At 41.1% G+C, this 13,631-nt stretch overlaps 1 protein-coding gene across 1 annotated transcript in view; it reads left to right on the forward strand.

Moving 5' to 3' along the window:
* AKAP6 (A-kinase anchoring protein 6) overlaps window positions 1-13,631 on the forward strand; it is a 595,413-nt gene that overhangs the window by 214,316 nt on the left and 367,466 nt on the right. Inside the window, exon 7 of the mRNA XM_027111037.1 lies at window positions 10,048-10,405. Within this exon, the coding sequence (XP_026966838.1) occupies window positions 10,082-10,405 (324 nt within the window). The 5' untranslated portion in view covers window positions 10,048-10,081. The remainder of the gene's footprint in view (window positions 1-10,047; window positions 10,406-13,631) is intronic.

The raw sequence follows: 13,631 nt of genomic DNA on the forward strand, positions 1-13,631 counted from the left end.
AGTCCAAAAGGGTCCCGAGCATAGAAGCTTCTGTCTGTGGAGTTTGGGGCATACCACCTACCCAGCATGTGGATGCATCCTCGTTCACCAATCTTGTGGCTCTCCACAGCCTGTCCTTTGGGTTTTTATGGGGGCTTTATTGCACAGGCATGATTAATTAAATCATTGGCATTGGTGACTGATTCAATCTCCAGCCTCACTCTTCTCCCCAGAGGTTGCGGGGTGGGACCAAAAGTTCCAACCTCCTAATCAGGGTTGGTTTCCCTGGCAATCAGCCCCCGTCCCTTCTGAAAGTCACCTCATTAACATAAACTCAGGTGTGGTTGAAAGGGACTTATAAGAATAACAAGACTCCTTTCACCATTATGGCTCTGGAGCTATTTCAGGAACTGAGGACAAAAGAACAAATACTATAACAAAAGATGCTCTCATTGCTTTTGTGCTTTGGACTTTCCAAGAGCTTTAGGCGCTGTGTGCCGGAAATGGGGACAAAGACCAAATTTATATTTTTATTATAAATCACAGTATCACAGTTGCTGTTGAGAAATCCAAAGCAATCTAATTTATAATTCTTTGTATATACCTCTACCTCTAACCCAAATCTTATTTTCCTAATATTCTGGGATTTCAATAAAATGCCTTAGTGTGAGTCTATTTTCATACACTAGATGGGTCTTTTTAATGTAGAGACTCACGTCCTTCACTTCTCAAAAGATTTTATTAATGATATTTTCCTTTCTCTTCCCTTTTGCCTTCAGGGACTCCTGTTCTTCAGGTGTTAGACCTCCTGGATTGGTCACTAATTATCTTTCTCTCCTAATTTTTGTCTATTTATCTTTTTCTTTACTTTCTGTGAGATTTCCTCAACTTTATTTTCAGCCATTGTAATGAGATTTCCCTTTTGGCAATCATGTTTTTATTTTGCCAAATTTTTTTTTGTTCTATAAATATTTCTTTTAAAAAATAAAATTCTGTTCTTGTTTCATGGATACAATAGCTATCTCTGATAATTTTCTTTTTCACCAAAATCATCTTCTCCTTGCATAATCTTTCCTCTAGGTTGAGGTTTTTTGTTTGCTTCCTTTGGGCCTGTTATCCAAATTAGAGTTTTCCCTTAATCTCTGCTAATCCTTGACTGCCTGATCATATTTAAGAGTAGGAGACTAGAAAGCTGATTGAATGCTCTGAATGTGTGGGTAGGCCTATTGACTGAATGCCATTGTAGGGTGATCTGGATGTGCCAATTTTCAGTATCATGTCTTCTTGGACTGATCAGATCTTCTTGCGGGGGGGTGGTGGTCTCTAGTCTGCTAACTGGAGGATAAAGGCTTAGGAGAGTCAAGTAGTGGAAGGGGACTGGGGGTGGTCTCAGCACTCAGAATGCCTATGTTAACTTAGTTCACCTATTTTCAAGGTAACTCTATACTCAACTGCCCAGGGTCCCTAAGTCCAGAGACCCTTTGATTGATTCTTTCTGGAGAATAAAGCTCTAGAATTGGAGTGGGTATACCTACCCAGCAACACAGAGTAAGGAAAGACCTAGAATTCTAACTGCTTCTAAACATTTTTAAATCAGAATTAATCTTCTCAATGTGTCATTGCCCCTTTACCCAGAGTTAGGCCAAACTTGAGGTTAAGGGTACAGTTCTCCAAGACTGTCTAGTTTGCCCAAGACTTCTGACACCAGCTTCAAGTTCAGGGGTCTCCAGGGCTGTCCTCACATGAGACTAGCTAATGATAAATTTGGAGGTTCTCACAGATTCCTTCAGATTTGATAATTTGATAAATCAACTCACAGAGCTCAGGAAAGTGCTATACTTATAATTGTAGTTTTATTATACCAAAAGGGTACAAATCAGAACCAGCCAAAGGAAGAAACACATAGGGTGGAATCTGGGACTGAGAAGTTTCCCAACACAAAGCTTCCATGTCCTTAGGGATGCACTACCTCTTGCCCTTGGTGTGTGACAATACTCATGGGGTATTGCCAACTTTGGAAGTTTGCTTGAGCTTCAGTGTCCTAGTTCTTATTGGGGCTTCATTACTTAGACATGAATGATTGAATCTTTGCCCATGTGGTTGCTCAAAGCCCCAACCCTCTAATAACATGAATGGTCTTTCTGTCTGGCTAGCCCCCATCATGCATCACCTTGTTAGTATAGACTATTAGGTGTCATCTGAGGGGCCCACCATGAACAACAAAAATAATCCTATCACTCAGGAAATTCTGAAAGTTTAGAGGTTACCTCTCAGGAGTTGGAACAAAGGCCAGACTTTTTTTTGGGTAAAGTTAATTTTTCACTACATACGTTTCCATCTCCAGTTCCAGAGGTATCTTGTTCCAGCAATTTCAAAATACTTAAAGAATTCTGAAGTAAAATCAGGTTGGTTCTTTGCTCTCTGTGCCATTAGTTTAGGATTTTGTTTTCTTGGGTTGGCTAAGGTATTTATCACTCGTTCATCTGATTTTCAGCTTCCAAAAATATTACTATTTTTCCTCCCATTCTTGAGTGTTTATACTTAAAAAAAAAAAACAAAAACAAATTTCAGACTAAAACCACTCTGCAGTAGTGTTAGTGAGGTTTCTGGAGGGAGCCAAATTAGACACATATATTCAGTTGGCTGTCTCTTCCCAGAAGTTGCCTAGCACTCTCAATTTATTTGTCAGGGGCAACTTTTTGTAGAATACCTATTAATACCTGGTAAATAAACACTGCATTAGCAAACACTTCTATATTGCTTCATTAGTAGAGATAACCAACGAATTTAGGCTTCAGAATCTTTAAAGACAACTTTTCTTTTAGGGCTCATTTCCTTTCTACTTTACATATTGAGGGCACAAAAGCTAAATAGCCCCTTATCACTTATTGACTGGGGATGAGAATGTTGGGATAGAGGAGGATCTTTTAACTTCAGTGTTATCTATTTTTACAATGTTTGAATTAATATATATTACTTTTTAATTAATTAAAACTTTTTAGAATAAGAAAAAACATTGCATAAAATGATCCTAAAATTTTTTCCACTTCAAATCTATGATGCTAGGGTTAATGGAGAGCTAAAAATGGAGAACTCTTTTTATATTTAATGGAGTAGGTAGAACAGAGCACAGAACTCCTTTAATCACTCTGATCTAAAAGTCAGGCTTCTAGATCTGAATCAGTCTCTCTTTCTGTTTTTTTATGCGCTATAAAGAAGTTTTTAACCTTACATTTTATATTGATGAAGTCTGCCTGGAAAAGAAGATGTTGATTCTCTCATAGTGCTGATTTCTCATTTCATTTTCTTGGTAAATAAGAGTTTGCATATTGATTTTTCTGTCTCATTCTAGCAAACAACTGTAATTTTATTTCTCTTCTTTTGCAATCTTTTTAGAGTTCCTGATCCCTGTGAGACTCATTCCAACCTCCATAGTTTGGTGTTCAAAGCCCTCTTATAACATGGCTGCAGTTTACCTTATAGCCTTATCTGTTTCCGGTTCCCAGTTCCCATCAAGCTCCCAATTCCTCTCAACACTGAATTATTTGCTGATTCTCCCAACTTCTTGGTATCTTTGTCCATGTATTTCTCCCAGCCTGGAATTCTGTCCCCATCTCCCTTCTCTTTCTGCCCATCTAAATCGTAGCCATTTTTTTGTTTTGTTTTGTTTTGTTTTTGGCAGTACGCGGGCCTCTCACTATTGTGGCCTCTCCTGTTGCGGAGCACAGGCTCCGGACGCGCAGGCTCAGCGGCCATGGCTCACGGGCCCAGCCGCTCCGCGGCACGTGGGATCTTCCTGGACCGGGCACGAACCCGTGTCCCCTGCATCGGCAGGCGGACTCTCAACCACTGTGCCACCAGGGAAGCCCAATTATAGCCATTTTTACAAGCTCATCTCAAATATTTCCTTCTTCAGTAAAGGTTCTTCCTTATCTTTCCTCCATCCCGGATTAATGCCATTCCACTGGGGCCTCACAGGGCTTTGCCCACATCCTGCCTATGTAATAGGTATCAGTAGATGTGTGTGTGTGTGTGTGTGTGTGTGTGTGTGTGTGTGTGTTAGGGGAGAGTGGATGGAGGGAAATTGTCCCCATTAAATTATAATTTCCTTGAAAGTAAATTTGATGAGTCATAGATATACATAATGCCTTATATATAGTTGATTCTCAGTAATGTCAGTTGATTTGAAATGAATCTTGTTTCATTTTCTTTGTATCAATAGCACTGACAAAAGTAACAACTGTATAAATTATGTATTATTTTTACAAATCTACCCCAAGTGGGGTGATGCAGCCAAATGAATCTCTGAGTGACAGCAGCTGACCACTGTAGTGGTGGAAGGAAGACATGGGAGGTGTGATGACTAACTGAGTCAATCTGGGTGTCCACGCCACAGGAGAAGGATCTGAATAATGCAGGGTGGGGGTGCTTAGTAGGAGGACGGACGGCTTGAGCAAGGAAGATGATTGATGAAGTGTGTTATGGGTGACAGAAGACCCTATGCTCTGGGCAAGGGAGTTAGCAGTGATTGAGGAGAGACCCAGGAGAGGGTGCATGGTCTCTGTGTGATTAACCAGATGTAATCAGCCATTTGCCTGAGGGGACAGCCATACAAAAGGATATAGTAAAGGGGAAAAGTGTTGGGGGGAACATCAGTGATAACACCAGGGTCTTTTAAATTGTAGAAATCTGTCTGGGCCCCTGTATTTACGTGCTGTGTTCACTCCCTTTCCTGCTCCCCAAGCCTGTGCACTTAAAGCTTGAGATTTTTCTTCTCACTGACATCCACTTGCAGGCTGCTCTGTTATGGCAGGAGGATTAGAAAGTGAGCCTAATCTGGGGTTACCACAGTGATCTCACTTATCAGTGTTACTCCAGATGAGTGCTGGAGGGTGTGGGGCTGGGAGGAGAAGAGGGCCAAGGAGAAGGAGGAATCGGTGATTATGGAAACTTTCTTAGAGCATCTTACAAAAGCCACTCACTCTTTTTTCCCTTAAGTACAGATTTAACTTAATATTTTGTAGGAATTCTTCGGCTCTCCTCTTAAAAAGCTTAAAGCCATTTAAAGTTTCCCAACCCTTGACCTCACAAGAGGCCAGAGAGTGAGACAGACAGCAAGATTTAAAACTAGGTGATGAATTAGAGCCTCATTCATCTGGTTAGACTGCGACATTTAATTAAGCAATTTATTAAGCTTGTTTTTGTGGGGGTTTTTTTGTAGAGCCCGATTCTAGAGTCCTGGAATCGGATATAGGGTTCACCTCTTGAGTTCATTTATTTTTCCTTAATGCAGTCAAAGCATGAGACCTAGCCAGAGACAAAATTCAAAACATTCCAGTGGAACTTTTCTTTCCCTTTCAAAATTCAGTCTCTTTGAATAGGTTCTGTGAAGAATGATTATGAGAATATGAAAGAAAAAAAAGAAGCAAGAGATAAAAGCACACTTAGTGATGCCTAACTTAATTTTCTCTACCCCAGTTTGGTAACATGTCCTTTGTAGCAAGCAGATTCGTTAATTTGGCCTGAATTATGCTTTAGTCTCTCATTTTGGGGGCAGTAAGCACAGCACAGAAAGATTGAGAGTAAGTATTTAGGTTTGGGGGTGATTTACATGATGATAAGACTACCTCTCAAACTATACACGTGAAGATGCTCTTGTTTGGAAAGAACAGTTTCTTCCTAAGAAAGAAGAGAGGGCTTGAATGCATCTAGCTCAGATTGACTTTGTCAGCTGGTTATATTACTATAGTACTGTTAATTTATTTATACACTTTAAAATTTATCCTGCTTTAGGATTTGCTCAGTCTTGGGGTATACAGTCTTGGTTCTTCTGAACCGTGCCTGGCTGTGCTCTGTCTACCCAAATACTCTTTTCCATAGTGATCCTTGTTTAGGCAACTGTCTCCTTTTTCTCAACTCACTTATCACCGCTGCAAAAGCCCAGCCTATAACCTCACAAGCCTGGAGCTTATAGATTAGCTTCCAAATAGGGACAGTGTAGTAGCCCTCTCTTTGCAAGAGATTTAGGCCACTAAGGGCATTTGAAGCTGGTGCCTTACAGACTCACCAGTGTCCTGCTGGCATGAAGCAGCCCTGATACCGGCCTTTATCTTGTTTGGCTACAAGAAGAGAACCCGAGGGGGCTGAGAGGAGGAGGAGCCAGGCACTTAATCCTGAAGGACCTTTAGGGACAAAAGCATTTACAGTGAGTACAGTCAGCTGATTTCCAGCTTTTTCGTCCTTTTATTTAAGAGAGACAATCACAAGAGAAGGGAGAAAGAGGTGGGCAGTTTTGATGGGTGTGTAGCTGCATTTTTTGCTTCCTAGTTTGGTCGAAGAGCATGCTCCTGATTTAAATGTCTTATTCAAATTGAATATATTCTGCTAACGTCAGGTTTCGACTGAAAATTTGTGGACTGTCAGGGAGGTAGCAGCACCAGTCCTTGGTTAGTAAGCAAGCCATGGTATGTTTCTTCTGTTTCTGTAGGATGATAGACAGAGTGTGGTGAGAAAAGCGTTAGCACACATTTTTTTTAAAAAACCTTTAAATTCTTTACTGCTTTTGGCTTTTGCACCTTAAATGTTGAATCTTCTTTGGGTTTGTGGAAAGGAAAGGATTTGATCTGTGTTATTTTTAACAGCAGCTGGGTTCAAGGTGGTATTATCTCTAATGCTGGAAACGTGGCCACAGATAAGCATTTGATGGGGGCAGAGGGGTGGGTGGAGAACAGGAGGTCATTGGGTTCCAGAAAGCTGGTTGTTCCCTCCTCTCATGCAGCTTTGCAGCCAGAGATATAACTGCATGTGTATCTGTATGTACTTGAGTCAGTGCTTCATCTGCATTGTCAGAAGTTGTTGTCTACTGGCTTTTTTTTTTTTTTCAAATTTCTCTGTGACTAGAAAGGAATCTTATTGCATGGATCCTTGCATAAAAAAAAAAGAAAACTTAGAATTTAGAATATATATAGAGTTGTGTTGAATTTCCTACTATTTGTTTGCATATTCAAATGGAGTAATTAATTTGATGGGAAAGCAAGCTTGAATAGTCATGATAAGGGCAGGAAAAATACACACAAAGATTGTTATTGTAGATCTCTACAATATGAGGCAGTTTTCCTTTAAAGTATAAATTTATCTTGGAAATCAGACGTGCTTTTGTGAAAATCAGAAATACAGGTTGGTTATCCATGGGTGGTACATCTAAATGTGAACTACTGGAATTGAAAATTAAATGTTTATAGTAATCAGTTTCCATGAAAATAAGTAATTAATCAATTTTATGCCACTTCCTGGGCTTGCTATGCTGTTATGACACATACGGTATTCCTTCCCCAGGGACAAAGCTGTATGTGAAGGAAAGTAAATAGAAGTTGAAATAAAACTTGAGTAAAGCGTTGCTTTGCTTCACTGTTTTGTGTTATGGAAATTCTCTTGTTTACAGTCTGATCAGCTAAATATGGAAACATCACATGCAGGTTGAAATTTTGTAGATGCAGGTAACTTTTGCCTTGGCAGCTTGAATATAAGGTTTCCTTGCCCTTTACTCATGTGTGATGCACACCAGCTACATTTTTTTTTTTTTTTGCGGTACGCGGGCCTCTCACTGCTAAGGCCTCTCCCGTTGCGGAGCACAGGCTCCGGACGCTCAGGCCCAGCAGCCATGGCTCACGGGCCCAGCCGCTCCGCGGCATGCGGGATCCTCCCGGACCGGGGCACGAACCTGTGTCCCCTGCATCGGCAGGCGGACTCTCAACCACTGCGCCACGAGGGAAGCCCACACCAACTACATTTTTGTTTAATGTTTTTATTTTATTCTATTTGTCCTTTGCGTATATAACCACATCTGTGTTAACTCTTAAGTGCAAACTCCCAGAGGGAAGAATCTCCCATATTTATTCCTCTGGAAAGAATTAGCAACATATAATGTGTAAATAATGATTTACAAAATGTGTTTGCATGGTAATAATTTATTTCTTTCCATTAAGTAGGACAAGTATTGATGCCGTTTGCCTGCTTTGGTGAAATGGAGGTCCATCATTTAGTATCTACATAGCTCTCAGTATAGGTAGGATGCTTCTAATAGCTTAGAAATCTCTGGATAAATAACCCTAGAGCTTAGAAATCTCTGGATAAATAACCCTAGGTAATTACAGATTCTCATGGTCAGATGGAATCTTATTGATCATTTAGTCCAATTTTGTCATTTTACAGATGAGGAAACTGAGACCCGCAAATGTGGAGCATCTTGCTCCAAACCACACAAAACTGCACTGTGCCTGCCTGGTGCACAGCCTGATAGTATATATAGAAATGTATGTTGGGATATAAATTACATTGAGCCAATTCTTTGGTATGTTCTTTAGTTTACAGTAAGATATGTATTTCAGAGGAGGCCTTGCCTCGATTTAGGGGTTTCAGAGAAAACACAATGACCAAGCATTGTTTTACAGTTGTACAGGGCTCTTAGGTAGGGGCTTGGAGCTGAGGGAGTGTGTGGGTGAAGGTGAAACGGTTCATTTCACACTGGCCTGGCGCTTAGTTTTCTGGTTTGCTTGAGTCTGGTTTCTTAGAAGAGGGAACCACTGTGACACCAATGACTTCTTCATTACTAGTTCTTTGACCTTGCACTAAAAACCTTTATTAACCTTTGTGTATCAGATTCCTTCTCTGGGACAGTGATTCTAAATAGTGATTCACCACCCCAGAAGGCAGTGAATTGATTAAAATTTTTAAAGTGCTTTTGGAAATCAGAATCAGAGACTGAGACTAGGTATGGTTTATTAAGAAGTAGTGTGGTAGCTCACTCTTCCTGGAGCTTCATCCCTCCCAGTGAAATTTTGATATCTTCTAATTGGTTCCAAAAAATAGTCAAGTCTAGTATTATTGTTACTTTAAAGACTGTATGCAAGGGTGGTTAAAAATGTGGGGCGTGGATTTCTCCCTCTTGCAATCAGGTGTGGAAAGCTGTTGAAGCCTAAAACCATTCTCTAAGGCAGGTACCAAAGTGATAAACTTACCTTATGACATAATATTTTGCTCTTTGCAAATAACTTTGTTTTCAAAAATTCATCTGTAAACCCCCTTATCATTTAATTTAAAAATAAAATGCTCAAGAAATCGGGGGAGAGGCAGTATGCTACAGCATTAGAAGGCTTCTGAAGTAATATATCATGAGAATAACTTATTCTTAAGGCTTTTGTCAATTCAACAAGTCTTTTTATTCCCTGTGCTCATTCCTGTGTGGAAGGTTACATATTCCTAGTCAAACTGGGAGCATTCTTGACTTTTCCCTTCCACATTTGTAGGTAAAATAATTTTGTTTTTGTTATTAAGTTAATCTTAAGAATATAAAGAAATATAGCTACTTTCTGACAATCACATTTAATTTCATATTTTGATCAGCCGCCTTTCATCTTTGGAGGAATGGGGTTATAAACTAACTTGAATGTATAGAACTAGAAAAAGACTTAGAAAAGGAAAAGAAACCCATTGCCTTGAAGAACTTTCTCTTGAAACTAAAAATAATGTCTATTTAAAGTGTTCAAAGTACAAGATCCTAAAAGTTGTTACTTTATATCAGACTGGTTACAGAAGAAAGATAAATTACATAGCTAGATCATTAGTAAACTAATCAACTTTATCTTAAAAAGAAACCATACACTTCATTGGTCAGAACTTAGCCACATGACCACAGTGAGCTCCGATGGAGATAAAGAATGTAGTTTTAAATTCTTGGCAGGAACATGCACAACTGAAAATCAGGAATTTGTTATTAAGGAATGAGGTGAGAATGGATGTTGGGATAGGCAGTACCACACCGTTTTGTGTTCCTATTGAACCAGTATAGGAAGGATGCTTCCAATAGCTTAGAAATCGCTGGATAAATGCTGGGTCTTGGGTCTAGTTGGTAGAAACTCAAAACACCTCTTTCTGTTTTTGTTATGAGCTATGGTTTCTTAATTTAGAAACTTGGCTTAATTTAGAAATCTTGCTTCTTCTGTGAAGTACCATTCCTTTATTTGGGAATCTTGTCTGACTTTTGCTCTCTTTTTTCCTTTTGCCTTTCAGCTGTTTTGGAAAGAAGTAAGGCTTAGACTTCTCCATGTTAACCATGAGCGTGACACTTTCCCCTCTGAGGTCACAGGACCTGGATCCCATGGCTACTGATGCTTCACCCATGGCCATCAACTTGACACCCACTGTGGAACAGGGTGAGGGAGAAGAGGCAATGAAAGACATGGATTCTGACCAGCAGTACGAAAAGCCACCCCCACTGCATACAGGGGCCGACTGGAAGATTGTCCTCCACTTACCTGAAATTGAGACCTGGCTCCGGATGACCTCAGAGAGGGTCCGAGACCTAACCTATTCAGTCCAGCAGGACTCGGACAGCAAGCATGTGGATGTGCATCTAGTTCAACTAAAGGTAAGGAAGGTCTCTGGGCTCAGGTCCATTCCAGACAGAAGTCTGAAGGTGGCTGTAGTGCCTAGAGGCTGAGTTCTGTAATTCTCAAGGAGAAAGCATCCAAGAAGAAAAACAGAATAACAGGTTTGAAACCATTATTTTTGTAGATAAACATGGGTGGAATTCTTTCCTCGTTTTACTTTGTGGGCTAAACATCTAGAATAAAACTGACCTCAGGGGATAATGCGGAGAAGCGAGGAAAAATGGGGGGGTGGCATTTTTGCTCAATGTCATAGAAATCAGTAGTAAAGAATAAAAATATTACAAAAGGTTTAACAAAGACTCTCATAGGTAAAAAATCAAACTGAGCAGTGATTGTATATATATGTGATTACTAACTTCTGTTGAAGTTGATGCTGCCTTTGTGGCAAACAGTGGGTTCTCGCATGATGGAGAAGGGCGGTGTTCTCCTTTTAGAATGAGTACATTCTAAAAGGTACAATACATCATGCAGAACAAAGGTGCTTTTATAACAGCTCATCCAAAGTTTAGACATTAAAAAAATGTGTGTGACTTTTAGAGATCCGTTAAAAAGCCTGACCGTTGTTAATAATGAGACGGAGATGCTAGTAAAGAGTGCTATTAATAGAGATTTTGGCCTAGGAACCCCAAAGTACCGTGAATCTTGCCCTGCCATAGCCACTCCTCTCTTCCGGGTCCCGAGGGAAATACATGCTCAGGTCAATGGTGGGCAAAGCAGGGCAGATTTATAACCAGTTAGGACATTGGCCCCAAACCCCAATGTTAATTTCTAGTCAGTTAGATGAGATACTAAGGAGAATTCCTCTACCTCAGCTGGTTCATTTTAAATGATCTGAAACCAAAGACCAAACAGATTCTTGCATCTTAATACTTAAATGACATAAGATGCAGCCATCAGCGTGAGAGGAAAGGACAATTAAGAGAGCGTTATGTGCCCCAAAGCCTAGAGCAGAGCTGGCTTAGCCTTCCCAGGCTGGTTCAGCAGATCCTGGGCCCAGCCGCCCCATGAAAGAGAGTGTCCAAGAAAGGGAAGGAGGGGGTTGAAGAGAGAGAGAAAAAACAAAAGGGCCAGAATGCCAAGGTGGCTGGGCTTCTCCCAGGTTGAGCAGGCCTGGGTGGCCTTCTTTCTTCGGGTTCTTGGGAAGGAGCAAGCATGAAAGGTATCAGAGGTGGCTAGGAGCCCGCTTTAACGGACGGAGCTTTAACGGAATGCCAGCCCGACTGGTTTCCCCACCGTGGCAGCAGGGAGTGGTGTCTCTCAGTTCCTGCAGCACAGTCGCTTTAATCAGAGGAGCAGCTCCCGGCTCCTCCGGGTTGCAGTGAGATGGGAGTCAGGGGGCTCCGCAGCACCCCACCCCCTCCTCCATTCCCTCTAATGTTGCACTTACTTATGCGGCTCCCTAAAAGAAATACAGGATTGGGTTTGCAAGGAAAGATGACTGTTGCTCTCTAAAATCTTTCAGATCTACACAGAAAAGGTGGTAAACGATAAAGGAGAATGGGGGGAATGGAAATATCTTTAGAAGATTCCACTAAAAATGCTAAGGGCACCTGAAAACAGTGTGTCAACTAACTTCATTTAATTACATCAATATAGTACTTAAGTGAAAACTTAAATTTTAATTCCAAATAGGAATGTAAAAGTTTTTGTACAGTCAACCGGGATTATGTTTAGTGTTGAGAAATCCCCTGTGGGGCAATTTGCTTCTTTTTCTCATTGGAACTGCCTGTCACCTTCTCACCTCACTCAAAAGGCATCTCACTGCCTCCGTTCAGCTCTGTCCCATAGTGTGGTCTGTCTCCCCTGCTGAGAAAGGAGCCCCAGGAGGGCAGGAAGTCAGCACAGTAGTCACATAGTAGTTCATCAATAGCAGCTAAAGGGATGAAGTGAAATTGTCTTATGTTAATTTAATTCTAGCATTTCTATCATTCCTTTTTTGATGCTTATTTCATCAAGTGACTTAACCAACGTTCTCTGAATGTTCTAGAATATTCTATAATAATAGAGCCCTTCCACTTTGAGGCCAAAGTCAACAAGCTCTGGTCAGTGAGCTATGGCCTTGTTAACACAAGGGTTTAATTTTGGTCTCCTAATCTGCTTATTTAAGTTTTCCCTTTATTTGCGTAACATTTTTTAATTTAACCAAATAAGCACTTTGATACATTAAAAAAAAAGATTTTAAATACATGTCAGTTCTTCAGATTTCCACACTGATCCACAAGAATAAAGGGGAACTGGGTCACAGAATTTTATGTGTGGAATCAAAACAACAACAAAACAACCTTGTAGAAGCAGCTCTTAAGTTAGGTGAATGGCAAAGCAGAGGGGCAGGCCCAGCCGGGGAAAGGCCAGCTATCTCCTATGGGGCATCCCCGCTTGGCCGCATGCCTTGGTGAATTATTCAGTTTATTAATTTACTATGAAAAATAACCATCACAGGGATGGGAATGCCATGGCTTTAAGGACCATCTAGGCGCACATAATTTCTAAATTTATATATCCATCCCAGTGTTCTCCCAGGAGCCCCAACTGCCTAAGAGACATCTTGTATCTCTAGTGAGCATCTCAAACTGATATGCCCATTGAAAAGCCCTGAATGCCTCCCCGACCCCATCTTCCCAATTTCAGTAAAAGGCACCACTTCTTTGCCAAGCCAAAGTGTGATTCCATGCCCCACATATATGTCTATTAACAAGTCCTGGGGATGCAGCTCCAAAATATGCCCTAAATCCATTCACTTCTCCCCTATGCTACTGCTGCCACCCTAGTCAAGCCACATCACTGCTTGCCTGGGCTACTTTTAGAGCCTCTTCTACTACCCTGCAGTTTATTCTCTACACAGCAGCCAGTGGGGTCTTTTAAAAATGTAAATCCAGTCATGTAACTCCCTTGCTTCCTGTTGGCTTACAATAAAACCCAAACCTCTTCCTGTGGTTCTGCCCCTGCCTGCTTCTCTTGCCGTGTCTCCTGTTACTTTCCCCTTGTTTATAAAGCTCCAAGCGGATTGAAAGTTCAAAAGAAATGTTAGTCTAGTTCTTGCCTCACGGCTTTTCCTGTTGCCTCTGCCTAGCTCTAGCTTTGCCTCGCAGATTCTGGATCCTCATCCAGCAGTCGGCCAGCAGCGCAGCCAAGTTCTAATATCTGGAGGCACAAACCTGGGAGAAGGCTGAGCAGGGGTTGGGAGCGAGGAGGGGCCTGTGCTCT

Source organism: Aethalodelphis obliquidens, unplaced genomic scaffold (genome assembly GCF_003676395.1).
Source record: "Aethalodelphis obliquidens isolate GAN/ISIS:26980383/991018 unplaced genomic scaffold, ASM367639v1 scaffold10, whole genome shotgun sequence".
Taxonomy (NCBI): Eukaryota; Metazoa; Chordata; class Mammalia; order Artiodactyla; family Delphinidae; genus Aethalodelphis; species Aethalodelphis obliquidens.